Source organism: Vicia villosa, linkage group LG7 (genome assembly GCF_029867415.1).
Source record: "Vicia villosa cultivar HV-30 ecotype Madison, WI linkage group LG7, Vvil1.0, whole genome shotgun sequence".
In the NCBI taxonomy this organism is placed as follows: Eukaryota; Viridiplantae; Streptophyta; class Magnoliopsida; order Fabales; family Fabaceae; genus Vicia; species Vicia villosa.
The window spans coordinates 117228314-117245984 of NC_081186.1; the positions used below are offsets into that span (position 1 = coordinate 117228314).

The following is a 17671-nucleotide window of genomic DNA, read 5'->3' on the forward strand; positions in this document are numbered from 1 at the left end:
TGTAGATTTATGAAGAAGCCACGGGAGTATCAACAAACTGCAGTCTAGAGGGTGTTGAGATACATAAAAGATACTATCGATCATGGTGTGCTGATCTTGAGGCAGAAGAATACCAACACAAATGCAGAAATACATGGCTACATTGATTCAGATTTCACTAGAGATCGGGACGAGAAGAAGAGTATTGCAGGCTACATATTCATGATTGTAGGTGCTTTAATCTCTTAGAGCTCAAAGAAACAAAGCATTGTGGCTTTGTCATCATGCGAAGCTGAGTACGTGGCTCCATTATATGCAGCATGTGAAGCAGTATGGATATAGATGCCGCTAGTGGAGCTTAAGATCATGGTACCTAAGAAAATGAAGTTGTTTGTTGATAACAACCAAACTATCGACCTAGCTAATCACCCTGTGTGTCACGGTCGAAGTAAACACATAGAGAAGAAGTATCATTTCCCAGAGGTCAAGTAAATAAAGGAAAGCTTGAACTTGGGCATCATAAGATAGAATGACTGCTAACTAATATACTCACCAAGCTTCTGAAGAATATAAGGTTTGATGAGTTGAAGAGAAGCATCGTGATGAGAAGCCTTGAAAGCACGAATTAAAGGGAGTGTTAGAAGGTGTAATTCATGGTTTTAATAAGCAAGTCTATGTTCGACAATGTTGTGTTCGACAAAGTCAAAGTAGTTGGAGATGACATAGTTAAGATAGTTAATTAGAGTTAGCTGTATTAGACAGAGTCGAATACAACATATAGTTGTTGTGTCGAAGTGTAACTTGTATGTTTTGGGTTTCAGTTGCCTATATATATTCATGTTATGTTGTAAATTGACACAACATCTTCTCTTTTAATAAAATTCCTTTTTTCAATATAAACTCTTCTTTTTCTTCTCTCTTTCTTCTTCTTTCTAGAACCGTAATTGTTTCAATAGTCTCCTATACAAAATTTATTTATGAATATAGGTAGATTAGAATTTATGGAAAAAAGTTGGTTAGTTTGAAGTTAAAGTTGAGAAACTTGATTATTTTGGTAAAAATTTCAAGAGTTTAATGGTTATGCACTGACAGTGTAAAAATGTTTTACACTGTCATCCAATTAGAATATAATGTTCTGGCTTGTCATACAAATTTTTTTTTAAATTTTCAGTCTGACTTGTCCTGATTCGTAATCGTCATTGACTGACAGTGTAAAACTATTTTAGACTGTTAGTGTATATCTTTTTTTCCAAATTTCAATAGTTTGATATACAATTTTAAAAGGACCGGTAGTTTGTGTGTGTGTGTATATATATATATATATATATATATATATATATATATATATATATATATATATATATATATATATATATATATATATATTGTTGCAAAATTCTCAAAAGTTATGCATCAATATTGAACTTAATATTTCATTCAAGTGCACATGCTTTGATTAACATGATTATGCTAGGTTGATGCTACACAAACTACTATTCCTTCCCATTTCTTTTGCCTTTCCCTAGCCGGTCTACAATAGGCAGCGTGATCCTATATAAGATTAGATTACCATCACACCATAAGAGGCATTGTTGATTAAAAAAACCAAGATACTATAAAAGGTAGTCGTTCTGAAAAAAACAACACGATGGGACATAAAATTGATGTTAACACTTGCAGAAAGGTGCTTCGTTTTCGATTTCTTATTGGTCATTTCATGTAAGTTGCTATACCTACAAAGCTGACGTGTTCCTAACATTGTTTTGCGAATTTTTTACCAAACTACCATTCATTTTCAATTTATTATCTAAAAATACATCTCAAATTTTTTCAGAATTCTTTTTTTACACTGTACGTTCCTTTGGTGGACACTATATTATTTTTTTTCAAATTTATTTGTTAATTACCTGCGGATTTTCTTAGAGAAATGTCTGCAAATTTTCCTGCGAAATTATACTCATATAAAATTAGCAGGAAATTTCGTATGAAGTTTTGCAGAAACCAATTTTCGTAGAAAAATCTGTAGGAAATTCCATACAAGTTAGTCTTCGCAAGAAAATTCGTAGGGAAATTAAAAAATAAAATAAAATAGAAGGATCCGCCCATTCAATTGGCGGATGCACTTCTAAATATATTTTTTTTTTTGAAAAAATAGTATTTGGAATTTATTTGGAAAAATTGGTAGTTTGATATTTAAAATGGAAAAAGATGGTAGTTTTGTAAAAAATTCTTGTTTTGCACCACTATCTTCAAAAAAAAATTTTAGCCATATATTTAATTTTTTTGAATTATATAATAATTCATCCTTATGAGTGAGATTGTAACTCAATTGGTGTTGTTTAGACGATATATATTAAACAAATATATTATTGTTAGAATTTTGTTGGAGATACGTTGGAATTAAATCAATAATAATTGATCACATATACTTGTTTTATATATTATATAATATATTTTAGTGTAAAATAGAATAGATAATAGGACATGTTAGTATCTGAGAAAAGAGATTGTAAAAATATTTGAATTTATTGAGAAAGTTTTTATTGGTGGTTATCCTAAAAGTTAGAAGACAAACAATGAACACCTAACAGCTTGTAAGGTTCTTTCTCAACCGGTACTGCTAATGCCTTAAATACTCTTTAGATGTGGATAAGATGTATACGGCCTATGTTGGGGTCTATAGCCTATATATATTTATTGGGAGATGACCAATTAGGTTCCTATTATCGAAATGGGTCATTCTGGCATACACTAATATGAGAGTTTATATCCAATTAATTAATTAATTAACTATTAAATAGGAATCTAATTAGCCTTTTAAAATTTATTTAACCACTTAATCAATTAAATCTCTTGATTTGATAAATAGCTAATACAATTAAAAATATACATGCCTACATAATAATAATCATCGAAATATGATAATTAAAAAATATTTAATTATAAAATATTCTAACAATTTTCCACTTGAACAATATATTTATAAATAATTATATCACAATTCTTTGGGCACACATCCGAATGTTATTTATATTTACATTTCAATTTTACAATTTGGTGCACCTTATACATCAATAATGAGACCACCGCGACTATCGTCACTGATGTATAACGTAACAGAACATCGACGACCACCACATCAATAAATTTGATGACATAGATCGATATGGAGGAGTGACGTAGAAATTTCATGTGCTGTGATCTTTGAATCATGTATATTTTCAATTGGTTCATCTGAAGTCTTTATTGAAATCAAACTAAAGTTTTCAAATTTAATATTTGCACAAATGATACAGAACTGGTTGTCACAGTAATAACATAATAAACTTTATTTCTGCAGAAAATCATAACATAGTTTGTTTATTTATCAAACCCAACAATAGAACATAAAAGAAGAGAAACTCCTACTAATCTAAGACATCATTAGTGGCAACAACCATATTAAAGATCTTAGTTGTCAAATCTTTAATTGGTAAGTCACCTGGCATAACGTTTCTATTTATATGTTCCATCCTTCAACAACAATAAGTTATAAGTCAATGAACATTATAAAATATTTGTTGAAACAATATCATACTAACTTACTCCCTCCGGTCTCAAATATAAGCAACAAAAAAAATTTATAGTCTTAAATATAAGCCGAATAAATTTATAATTATTACATTCAATGTCACTAGAAAGAGTGTAAAAGTTAAATGGACTGAGACATTCTTCTTAAATGTGAGCTTTTTGTAAATTTGCTTATATATGAGACCGGAGGGAGTATGTTACAATATATCCTTAGTAGTCTCGTTGATAATTATGACTACTCTAGTTTATTATCTTTCATGCTAATTTTATTTTCAACTTTATATATATATATATATATATATATATATATATATATATATATATATATATATATATATATATATATATATATATTTGTGTTAATCGGATGATACCTTGATAATAAGTATCTAAATACCTAATACAAAAGAGATGTGTCTAAGATCTTTTATCGCTAAACTTTTGTTAGAGATTTCTAGGTTTCACAAAACAATCATATATCATTACTGAGAGAAATTAAATAAAATCGACACATTAAAATAGGAACATAAACTTACTCCCACCGAACTTTTAAAACCCAATAATTTTCATAATAGATATCTCAAAACCAAACGAGACAATTACCTTATGAAATATTGTGGTATCACTATATGCATACCATATGCTAAATTTTCGGCAAAGTCACCTAATTGACCAAACTATAGCGCTTTAGCAAAATTAAATAGTTTCATAATACACTTATGGTATTTTCTTTGCTTAATAATCTTAATGAAAATTTACCGGTCCAATGAGAGTTTGTCTTTCGCTTTATTGTTTTAGAAGCACTAGAATTTAAGCAAAGATAATATGACGAAATGTTTGTCATCTTAAATAACACCTCTAATGTCTCTGAATTTCAAAGCTTTAAAATCATAGAACTATGTAATTTGGAGTGTACTCACTTTTAAACTTTAGTCTCACTTTAAATATACTAAATTGTGGGAGAATTTGAATTTCTCCATTATCATGTAAGGTCTAGATCCAAAAATATAATGTTCATATTTTATTCCTAAAAGTTAAAATTTTTTAAAATCAAAATCTAACTTATTTTGCAAATACATAAACTATATTAATTTATTGAGAACATAATTATTTACTCACCAAAATACCAAGTGCATCATTCATGTCAATTCTTTTGACAATAACATCAATTGTTAGTGATATTTTGTTACAATGATTCAAATAGTGACAATTAATATTGATAAACAATAAATCCTTATAATCGTCAAATATTTACCATTATAGGTGTGAATGCAATTCACTGAATATTTTCATGATTTTACGTTCACACGACTTTATTAGGCACGTTAATAAATTATTATAAAAACAATCAAAATCACATTTATAATTATAAATTTATAAGAGAAAAATAAAATACCAAACACACCATTAATCCACAATCTTAGATTGTCAAGAATTAACTGCAAGCTGTACTCTCAATGTAATGATTGAACATTGGTAATAAGTACTGTAAAAAAACTTAATAATTATCACATAATCACCATCACAGTAATGCAATTATCCGACCAAAAGGTGTCTTCCTTTTGGCAGGCTATAACAACTCGCATGAACAATTTCATGCTACATCTTTTGTAATTTCATCTGGATCTAATATATGCAGCAGAGGTTACTTTTGCAACTTGTTATTTCAACCAACTCATTCAAAATTACTAGAAATTGAAAAATTAAATGGGAAAGGATCTTAAATTTACAAGGCACTACCCATAAAATGTAGGTCGGATTCGTAAGTTTGTCGCATTCCTCATAATCATATGTTTACTTAGTGACACTAACTGTGAGAACAAACTCACAATAAAACATAAGTTTTATGAATTTATACAAATTGCTTGATTAAATAATAATATATTATTGTATAAAACTTAATCACAATAAATTCAAATAACATATCTTGCTAAATATGTATAATTTCAAATCAAATAAATATTAAATATTTATATATCCAAAATAAATGTCAAACAAATTCACATATACACCATATAATTTTTTACATATATTATTTTAAAGTCAACAAAATCAATTATAAAATCTTGATCGCGACTTTGAGTCTACCTAGATACTAACTACAAGCGCACAGTCTAATCACGTAGTTTTAAAAGATATCAAATCCACAGGAACTGGTAATCAATTTAATACGATCTAATGTTACTATGTAAGCTAAAGCTATGGTCTTCTTTGGTTTAGAGGGAAACGGAAATTAAATATATTTTTAAATTAAATAATCAAAGGAGAGATGTCGGTATGCAATACGCCGGACTTCAGGGATTTAGTGTGTCATTGGCGTTATTTTTATTAAAACACTCCTTCAGCAGAAGCTATTGATTTAAAACCTTTATCTCACACTCTCGTATTTATTGATTCGGATTATATTATCATATCTAAACGCTTGCTCTCAATGTCTCATTTAAAATCTGAATATACTTTTTGAAAAATAAATAGAATCTGATTAACCCTAAAGCGCTCTCGATGTATTTAGAATTAATGTTTGATTACCACTATCCGATTAAAATCTCAAACTCTCGTAGTGTTGATTTTAACCTTCGTTTGTCTTTTACTTTCGTAACAAAATAGTCTTAATATTAATTATGGAAACCAGAACCAGAAAAGTATTTAGTGAATGTTTATGCCAAATTATTACCGAACCCCTTTAGTCATGTGACTTTACATACCGGTATCAATGAAATTAGTCGGACAAGCTTTCGAATACCAACACAAAATAATAATAACAATAAACAAACAATATCTCAAGCATGATGGTTAAGTATAAAACAGTAAATATGCATATAAAATTAGAACCTGGAATTTATAAAGGAAATTTGGATTTTATGATAAGCTTCAAGTGCCAAAGCAATCCTCCGCAAAATGTCGGCAGGATTTTCTTCACGGAGAATATAAATCAAACGGAAAATAGAACCTAAACTAATGGTGGCAATAGCTTCCCGATGTAGGAATCTATTGCTATTTGAAGTTATTTAACTGCTTAAGAAACTAGGAAAAATAAAAGAGCTATGAACTTGGAAAAATTAGCAAAATGAACGAGAGAGAGAGAGAGAGAGAGAGAGAGAGAGAGAGAGAGAGAGAGAGAGAGAGAGAGAGAGAGAGAGAGAGTTTCTGTTGGTAACTGCTCTGCTTTTATATTCCTTGTCCTCTCCTGCCCTTCAGAAAATCTAGGAGTTATGGAGTAGAATCCGGGAGAATTGGTTGTGTGAGAAAATATAGGACGTAGCTCTTCTTACATGGGAAAAGCCTTAGTAACTGTTACATAGGTTGTGTCGTTCGTTACACAATGTGTGCCGAGGGGCACACTTCCCTTTGATCTGTGGCGACCGGCATGAAGACTGTGACGAGCGTCACAGTCTTCTGTCATAGAATTTTTCTGCTGTTCTCTGCTACTTTTTGGTTTTTGGCTCATATTTTCCTCCTTTCTCATGCAGGCCATGTGTAACATAGACATCTGAAAACATACTTAAGATAGCACATAATGCAATATAATCAAGTAAAAATGGTAACTTAATTTATGTTAATCGAGCCGAATATGCTATGTATTTTCGTGTTATCATATCTAAAGTATCCCAAATTTAAAGAATCAAATCTTTAGATTTACCTTATAATTTTGAGAGACATTCAAAATATTCAAAAATCTCCTTAAATAATATATAATAACTAAATATATATTAAACAAATTAATATTTTCTTATCTCTCAAAATATAAATTCATGTGAAAATGTCATGTGAATCAAATGGAAAGACAAAACAATAATGAAAAAATAAAATAAAAAATTTGATAATAAAACCTTTTTTTAAATTCAAAATCAAGAATCAAATCACCAAAATAAAATTTAAATTCAATATTTATCTTTCCTTATATATATATATATATATATATATATATATATATATATATATATATATATATATATATATATATATATATATATATATATATATATATATATATATATATATATATATATATATATATACTCTCTCAAGGAACAAATAAAGTATTGAAAATTAATTTTTTTAAAGAAAAGATATTATGATTCTCAATCATCGATTACAACCATATATGTGATTCCAAATATATTTAGCATAATATATATTAAATAATGTATATTTCAAAGAAAACATCCCCTAATATTATCATAAAAATTCATGTCTTGTAAAATAAAATTCACACAACTATGGATTTCAAATATATATTTCATAATCACATATTCACAAAAAAATTGAACTTTAGTGGACAAATCTCAATAAACTTAACCTGAAGACTTTCTTTAATATCACTTGTTGGAAAAGTCTGGGGAGCGAGGTCCAAAAATGTCAATGAAACAAACGTCAATGGTTACAAGAGACCTTAAAACCACACATTTACCCAAAATTTTAAGTAAATAGGGGTTTGAGTCACATCTCTTATAAATCCCTCATTTCCTCCACTACTAGTCGATGTGGGACTTTAGCACTTTCACACGTGCATGAAACTCAATCTCCCCCACAAGTGTGAGTCACCCACATCACTAGCCTTGATTCACACTAAGATTTACTTCCGCTCCCCCACCGAGCCAACGAGACTTTGATACCACTTGATAGAATTAAATCAATAATAATTAATCACATATAGATGTTCTACATATTATGCAATATACTTTAGTGCGAAATAGAATAAATAATACAAACATGTATATAAATATAGGATCTACGACATGTTAATATATGAGAAAAGAGATTGCAGGAATACTTGGATCTATTGAGAAAATTTATGTTGGAGGTAATCCTGAAAATTAGAAGATAAATAACGAACACCTGATGACTTGTATGGTTCTTCCTCAACCGTACTCCTAATGCCTTGATTACTCTTCAGATGGGTAGAAAATGTATACTGTATGTGTATGGTATATTGGGGACCATAACATATATATATGAGGATTTTTTTTGGCTTTCCATTAACATAGACTTCTTCATCACGTCAATAGCATGTAGGATTCCAATGATATTAGAAAACAAACACTAGTATAAAAATGTTAATTTACACCCGTTTTTTATTAAATTTACACCCATTATTTTTAATAAAAATCGGGTGTATATCCACAGGGTGAGAAATGTCTAACGAATTTACACCCGTTATTTTTAACAAAAATCGGGTGTAATTGGGCGTAATTATGTTTTTAATTACACCCTGTTTTAATAAAAATCGGGTGTAATTGGGCGTAATTACGTTTTCAATTACACCCTATTTTAATTAAAATCGGGTGTAATTGGGCATAATTACGTTTTAATTACACCCTGTTTTAATAAAAATCGGGTGTAAATTGGCTTAATTATGTTTTAATTACACCTTATTTTAATAAAAATCGGGTGTAATTGGACTTAATTATGTTTTAATTACACCCTATTTTAATAAATATCGGGTGTAATTGGGCTTAATTATGTTTTAATTACACCCTATTTTAATAAATATCGGGTGTAAATATGTTCTTAATTACCCCCTATTTTAGTAAAAATCGGGTGTAAATACGCCATTTATGAATGAACAATTATATCTATTTACACCCTATTTCATAAACACCATTTAGTTATATTTTATTTTCAGTCATAATATTGTAAATACTATAAAATCATACACATAAAAATCATATTTTAACTAAGTCAAAATATTTTTAATATTAACCAAAAAGTATACAAAATCATGTACAGTCATAATATTTCAAGTATTATAAAATCATACACATAAAAATTATATAATCCAATTGAATCCAACCGCTTTCCACATGTAGCATTGGATTCATCCATGGCCAAAATACCACGTCCTGGAGAAGCAATTGTTTTCTGTATGCAAAAAAACAAGACACAAGAAATTATTACAAGAAAGAGCCACATGTATCAATGGTAACCATACCGAGCCGTTGATAGTGCCCCTCCGAGAATGTGACGAAAATGCCCGTTCAAGAAACACAGAACGAGGACTATCAAAATCACTAGTTGTCTTAGAAGACCTATTCCTTGAGTGAGCTACAATATGAGTATCTACACAACAATGTTAAACCCATTAATTTATTATCGTTTCCTCTTTCTCATAGAGATAACTTAGTTATATAAACTAAAAACAAAATCCAAAATTCTACATTTCTTAAACAAATAAGAAAAGGAAAAAGAAAAGGAAAGGAAAGAACAAAAAAAGTAATAATTATAAGATGCTGAGATGGAGCATTGACGGCTGAATTAAAGTTGTTTCCAATCCCAATTTATTTATTCTTAGACTTTGAAGTAGCCCATTTAAAGTAGCCACAGTTTGCTTCTGGATTAGATGCAGGGACCTGTAAGAAAGAAAACATACAAGTATTCCTCACTTAGTGCATTTGGTGATACACAAATTATAGAATAAAAAAGCATCAAGAGACAAGGTCGGACACAAATTACTAAGATCAAACACTGGATTAAGCCTAAACACAAATTACTAAGATCAAACACTGGATCAGAATAATATATTCAAAGTGTTCAGCGGTGCTTCAGAGATTCAGTCTCAATTCCAGAAGCCCAAAGCCAAAGATCCAGCTCTACACTGAGCACCTGAAATAAGATAATACCAGATTTCAGTCATAAAGACAGTCATTTTCTCCATATACATTGAACATAGGTATAACAACAAGGAGACAATACTATCAAATAAAAGTACTCACCTGTCTTCCTGATTTTACACTTATCAGCTCCCTCATTTTCTCCACAGCATGTATAGAGCAAGCTCGAAGTTCAACTTCCTCCTCAGTCCCCGGACATATTTCACCACTGGCTTCAATAGTACTGGCAAGTTTTGGACTGAATTTTAAAATGCCAAGCTGTTGAAGAACGGCTGGGACTATATAGTCAGCCATTATGGTCAGAGAGCTGATGTCTTTAAACTCGCCATATCCTTGGCCATTAAATGCACCCCATAAATCTACTACAAATATCTGAGCTCTTTTATATAAAAATACTTGACGACCTTTGTACACTGAGTGGTCTCTAAAACCTAGAACATTTCATATTAGGAGTCAGTGAAACAAATTTTTTGCACACTATCAATGTCAACTTGAAAAATAAATACTCCAAAATTGGTCATAATTTATTTCAGAAGAAAATGTTTTACCAGGAAAACAGGGCTATATGCTTAGCTTTAAAGACCAAAATCTTGTAATGAGGAGCATCAAATGCTATCAACAAGTCTAGGCCCACTCAATTAAAAGTAAAAACGCTAAGCAACAATCAACAACATACTCACATCAAAATAAACAAGTAAATTGAACATACCACATTAAACGAGAAAAGAACAGAAGTCGTCAAAGGTAAAGTTCAGAAAGCAACCTCATCAAAAAAACTAGTGATACTTTACTTTTTCCTTTTGTATAAAACAAAAACCATTAATTTACTTTATCATTTTAGAAGAAACTCGTAAGTATTGTATCACAAACAAATCTTCGAGCTCAACAACATTCATAAGATTTCTAGCAATATATTTTTTCTTGTTGAGGCTCCTTAAGGAATATTGCTTTTTCATAGGAGCTTTGTAGCACAAGGTTGCCCTCCTTCAACTGCCAGTAGAATACTTTTAAGCACTTTCAAGACTCCCAATGAAGTTACACAATCTAGTGAAGTGCAATGATAACATTCAAAATATCACATACCCATACTAGATATGTGTCAGCTATATTAGAGATCTGAAAGCTGATATACCAGTAAATAATGCATTATTTCAAGACCATCCTGGCATTAGGCTATGTTATATCTCAACGTGAACTCTCAACCATTTCCATGTTCTAAGATCTTAAGATTCAATAGCAAAACTTAGTGTTAACTTATTCCCATTGATTAGGTGAACGAAATACCAGCTGAAGCTTTAGCCCTGTTACTCTCCCCAACTTCGCCCTTTGAACCCATCCAAAATACTTTTTTCACAGAAGAACATTAAGAAAATATACAATATCACACAAGTAAATCATTGAGTTATTTCATTCAAGAGACAATATCAGAATAAAGTTATATAATATTCGTTAAATTGAAATGAGAAATTACATCCATACTTCAAACCTACATCACCAGTTACCACATACAAACTAAAAATTACTAAATGGAGATTTAGGAATTATAACAGCTGCATCCAAGAAAAGTGAAAATATTTTTAGTTAAGACACTGATCAGCTGCATATCACCAAACTCCAAAGTTATAATACTTTGATAAACAAGTTTGAACGTCATAAAATTCCAAGGTCCATGACTCCAAAGCAAAATAAGACATCTGGTGAAAGATAAAAGGATAAAGTAGAAAAAAAATACAGATTTTAGACTAGCATTACAAATTTTATAAATCAACCAAAAAAGCCTTTTTCCACTAGGCAGGTCATTTACACGAACCAAACAACACCATAGTATCCTTTCATGAATTAAGTCCAACGATAGATCATGTAACTCTAACTGATTTGACCAAAAGTTTTTCTCTTTTATCCCTCTACCTCTATGTATCAGAATGAGACCACCCTCCAATTGGTCTGCTCTTCTAATTGGTGATTCCTTAGGTCTTCTCCACACATCCCCAAAACATTTAAGGCAAGAATCTACCATCTATTCTACACTCAAAACAACTTAAGGCAAGACTATACCGCATTTCCTAATCATATGGAACCACTAGTCCATTGTAACATTATCAGGCTGAAAAGTTAATTGGACAGCGAAAAATATAATACATACATAGTCTTTGCAGTGAATGGATTAATGGAGGATCGTTTTATTTTAAAACCTCTGGCAATGTGAGAACAAATATGTAACTTACACAAAGCATAAACCTTAAGACATGAGAAAGAATATACATCATATAGGCATGTCCGATGCTGATTTTTGTGTTATAAGCAAAACATAATCCATAAGTTTCTCAACAGGGGGGTGGGGGGATTACTACTCAGTCATACAAAAGGTAAACTGCAAATTTCAAATAGATTAAACTGACAACAAAACTTAATGCATATGCCGAGCACTGCTTGAAATGAATGATTCTAAACAGTCTAGATGTACTAAAGAAGTTCAAAACTAGCATGTGTAAAGTTAGCAATATACCTTGAACATATTCAGACAGAACCTTGCACCAGAAATTTGACTACCTGGAACTGGTCTTTTGGGGAAGTTCGTGGCTCTAAGTTCCAAGAAACTCCCGGTGGTTGAACCTGTACATAATTGTGATTCAACAAAAAGTACTATTTTATTTTTAAAAATAAATAGTGAGTATTACAAAATCATGTCAGCTTAGGTAATTCATCAAACAGAAAGGAACAAAATTGAATGTAAGGAGTTAATACGATTGTAACTAAATGCACCAAAACAACAAACTAACAAAACCCTAATAGAAGAATTAACACAATCTATATGCATGGGTATAATCAACATACCTTTTCAGTGTAAGCAATGAGCACAGGAGCTAGAGTTCTGTTTGTGGCAGATTACCCTATGCTTGATGAGTCTCACATTGCTTACATCTAGAGGATGTGGGTTTCGACGAATTATCAACTTTATGACATGAATCAAGACTAGATGAACTAACCGAATTTGTATTTACATCTCTCTCCATTGCAGAAATTTATGGGCCCAGTACTGGCTCCGTAACATCCAAGCCAGAATCTCTCATTAAAAGGATTACTCACATAAGTAACCGCATTTCGAATACATATCTATGAGAGAATTACTCACCTTGACATCTCCAACAAGGCCAAGTTTCAAAGCCAAACCATGAAGCATCATCCTCAATTTAACTTCACCTTGTGAAGCACACAAAGGTATCACTGTCACCATCGTAATACCATTAGGCACCAAACCTTCATCACCAATTATAAGCCTCTTAAACAAACCATAACTCTCTTCAAAAAAACATTCTCAGAATAAGCATACATAATCGAGTTCCTCTAACATATAATCTCCCCTTGTCAAAACTCATAGGTCATGTATTCCTCAATGAACTCAAAACTAAATATTCATTTTCCGAAGAAAAACTAGAAGCAACAATGAGCTATTAAGTGAAAACAAAATCAACAACAACAAAGATATAGGATTGAAACAAACTCTCAAACTCATATGATGCTTCAAATGATATATAATAAATTAAGTCACAGATTCAGACCTGCCTTTCAAAACTAAACGAACCATGCTTGAGTAAACCCCTTCTGAGTCTACACTTTCTCTGCAGGTTCTTCTCTATCTCGCACCTTCTCCCTTCCAGCCTTCATATATAGTCAAAACACCAAAACAAAGAAGAATTTCAAGTAAGAACATCACAAAGAGTACAATTATAAAGTCTGAAGAACTATCTAATCAAGCAATGTCACAGAAAAAGAAAAACAAGTTCACACAAACAAAATTCATTTCAAACAAAATCAAGCAATAGGAACTAATTTATGAGTATAAACCTTAATTCTTCAGCTACCAATGTCGCTCAAAGTATAAAACCCCTAATTCTTCCTTAACAATGTCGTCAGAAACGGTTTCTTCTCAGCTTCGTTGTCGTCACTGCGAAATGGTTTCCTCTCAGTTTGTGTGAGCAAATGAGCGGTGCGGTGTTGGAGAAGAAGAGAGCTTCGTTTCAATGAGCGAAGCCCTTTTCAGCCGTCACAGGAAGTTGAGCGAACGCGAAGAGAAAGGATTTCGACGAAGTTCACAGAAGCAACTCGATGCGATGAAAAACTATTTTGATCAGTTAAAGCGATGAAGTTCAGAGTTAGATTGAAAAATGGGTTCGGTATGCATGCGATGCGATGAAGTTCAGTGAAAATGGATATGCATGCGATGCGATGAAAAACTATTTTGTTTTTTTATATTTTAATAAATTATGTTATTAAAGAGTTTTAGTTTGCCAGTTATAAAATTAAACAATTTTTTTTATTTAATAAATTTATACCCGTTTTTTAGTTTAAAAGGTGTAATTTAAATTTGATTATAATAATTTTTTTAATTTAAACCCGTTTTTAAGAAAAAGGGTGTATATTATAACCAGATAATGCAAAAGTGACATTTTATTTACAAAATTGCCACTAAAATTCTTATTTACACCCGTTTTTAGTAAATCGGGTGTAAATTTTAAAATTATATTGGTTTATTTGTACTAGTGAAATCATAAATATTATCATGCTAGATTAATTTAATTTATATTATTTTTTAAGGAATACTCACCAAATAGGGTTTTTTAATTGAAGTATCATTAACATATGTCCTTGGGGCACAAATTAATAGAACCCTTAAGATATTAACAACCATGTATTAACTGTTTTTAAATGACTTATGAACTTGTCTTGGATTCTGTACACACTAATATTGTGTTTTAATAACCGGATGTCGATGAATTATGAGTTTTAGTAGTTTTTTTAAATGAAGCTATATTAAAATAACGAAGATTGATACAAAAGCGATAGGGGGGACATAAACCGAAACCCTATCAATAAGAGACGAACCTAAAGAATGGCAAAACGAGCCGATTCTTTACAAAATCTTCACGAATATTCTCAAGAATAGAAGAATAATAAGTAGGATCAATTAAACTAAGACCTAAGTTAGCAAAAGCATCAGCACAACTGTTGCCTTCTCTATATATATGAGAGACTATAAAATTCCAGTTAAAAACTATATTTATATAGTTTAACCAACGGTTCCTAATACGCCAAGGAACCAAAAACGGAGACTTGAAAGCCTTGACAACCGCCATTGAATCTGTTTCCAACCAAAGATATTTCCAGTTATTCTCATGGGCGAACTCTATTGCAAACATCGCACCGGAAAGTTCGGCAATGAGCGAAGAAGAAATACCTAACCGAATGGCAAACGCACCAAGAAACCCACCCTCACTATTACGCACAATCCCACCACAAGCAGAGTTTCCCGAAGGAGCAACAGAAGCCCCATCACAATTGATTTTAACCCAACTCCTAGGAGGGGGTTTCCAAATAACCTCAACAATTCGCGGAGCTCGGGGAGGCCGGATGATTTCACGGAAACTCTTTAGAATTATGAAATCCTGCATATTCAAGTGAGATCCAGCCGTGCTATTTCCAGCTATGGTGACCGCATCCAAAATACAGGAGATGTAATAAGAAACACTAGTGCTAATGTTTTGGAATCGTACCTTGTTTCGAGCCTGCCAAATGATATTAAAAACAAAAATAATAACAGCACCATGTAATGCTTTACACTGACCTGCTGCCTTCTTGTTGAAGATCTTTTTCACATCTTCCCAACTATGGATCGAATCATTAAGCCGAAGCATCAAACCGACCCAAGCCCAAATCTGAGAAGCAAACTTGCAGAGAAAAAACAAGTGGTGAGAAGTTTCTTCTTCTTCTTTACAAAGATCACTCCTAGACGGGAAAGCAAAACCTCTTCGTTTCCATTGATCGTCTGTGGCTATCTTATTGTGCAATAATTTCCAAACCATACACGATTTTGAAGGAGGAATTGATTTGGACCAAATCCAACGCCACCAATCTAAAAGAATACCTCTAGGTCTCTTGAAATCGTAACACATTTTTGGAGTTAGCTCGCCGTTTGAAGAATGCAGCCAAACCCTTGAATCCTCTCTAAGATCATGGGGAATATGAAAATTTTGAATCCGCAGCTGAAGCGGTAAAGGGATGGGAGAAGAAGAAAGAGAAAAATCCCAATTACCGTTCGCAATAATGTTAATCACTTTATGGTCCACCAAAGAAATCATGTCAGGCACCTCAAGATGCAAAGGATCCCCGCACCAACTATCAAACCAAAGGCTTATAGATTTACCATTACCCAAACACCAAACCGAATTCTCCAAAGCAGTGCTCAACTCTGTTTTGATACTAGACCATATAGATGAAAAAATGTGATGGTTGATGAATTTACCGTTTCTAAAAGTTCGTTGTCTTAACAAAACAGCCCAAGAATCCACCGAATTAAGACAGTCCCACGCAAGCTTCAGGTTATAAGCTTCATTAAGTTTGACAAGAGATCTGAGACCTAGACCGCCTTCGGCTAAAGGAATGCACATTTTCATCCACGAAACTGTAATGACTTTACTTTTAGAAGAATCTCCACTCCATATAAAACGTTTTATCGCCCGCTCAATGTCTCTAAGAAGCGATATAGGCCACGCATAAATAGTCATACTATGAATTAACATACTCTGAATAACCGATTTCACAAGCTCCACTCTACCGGCAAAAGATAATAATGAACCTTTCCAAGAGGCCAACTTGTTAATGACTTTATCAGCAATAGGTCGCAAAAACACCGCCTTAGGTTTGCCTTTGAAAATCGGCACCCCTAAATAAACCAAAGGAGCAGCCCCTACCTTAAAACCCGACATCTCCGACAAAATATTCCGTCTAGAATCCGACATGGCGCCACAAAAAAGGCAAGATTTGCTATAATTAACAAACTGACCCGAGACAACCGCGTAATCATCCAAAGCATTGGTAATGACTTTGATGTTTGAGAACTTGCCTTTGCAAAAAAGAAATATGTCATCAGCATATAAAATATGTGACGGGACAGTGGCATTATGTGGCCCTTTTGTTAGCTCAAGCTGCTTCAAATCAACAAGAATATTTAATTTCCTACTCAACACTTCTTCCGTGATACAGAACAGAAGCGGAGAAAGCGGATCTCCTTGACGAACTCCACGAGAACATGTGAAATAGCCTTTGAGAGTACCATTGATATTAACAGAGAGATGAGCAGAATGAAGGATGCTTAAAATCCAAGAACAAAATTTACCATTAAAACCGAAATTATGCAGCACTTTAATCAAGAAATCCCATCTAAGAGTGTCAAAAGCTTTTGATATGTCCACTTTAATAGCAATATTCCCACACCAAGCCTTGGTATCGAGCAAATTGAAAGCTTCCGAAGCCAAACCAATACAGTCCATAATCTTCCTTCCGTGAATGAAACCACGTTGCTCCTTTGATATAATTAACGGCATAATGGATGCAAGCCTGTCCACCAACACTTTCGAGATGATCTTGAACTTAAAATTGGCAACTGCAATCGGGCGGAAAAGGTCCAGCGAATCAGCCCCTTTAACCTTAGGAATGAGAATAATTGTATTAGC

General features: G+C 32.1%; 1 protein-coding gene across 1 annotated transcript; it reads right to left on the reverse strand.

Moving 5' to 3' along the window:
* Positions 1–9784: 9784 nt before the first annotated feature.
* LOC131616692 (uncharacterized) lies at positions 9785–10801 on the reverse strand. Its single transcript, XM_058888103.1, has 2 exons — positions 10263–10801; positions 9785–10152 (listed from the first exon to the last, which is right to left on the reverse strand). Exons 1-2 carry the CDS (start codon positions 10452–10454, stop codon positions 10081–10083), a joined length of 264 nt encoding a protein of 87 aa, XP_058744086.1. The 5' UTR covers positions 10455–10801; the 3' UTR covers positions 9785–10080.
* Between the last annotated feature and the right edge of the window lie 6870 nt (positions 10802–17671).

Coding starts and splice junctions, on each gene's coding strand:
- LOC131616692 (XM_058888103.1), bottom strand. CDS start 10,454: ATGGCTGACTATATAGTCCCAGCCGTTCTTCAACAGCTTGGCATTTTA. Junction 10,153..10,262: donor GTGTAAAATCAGGAAGACAG/GTGAGTACTTTT, acceptor ATCTTATTTCAG/GTGCTCAGTGTAGAGCTGGA.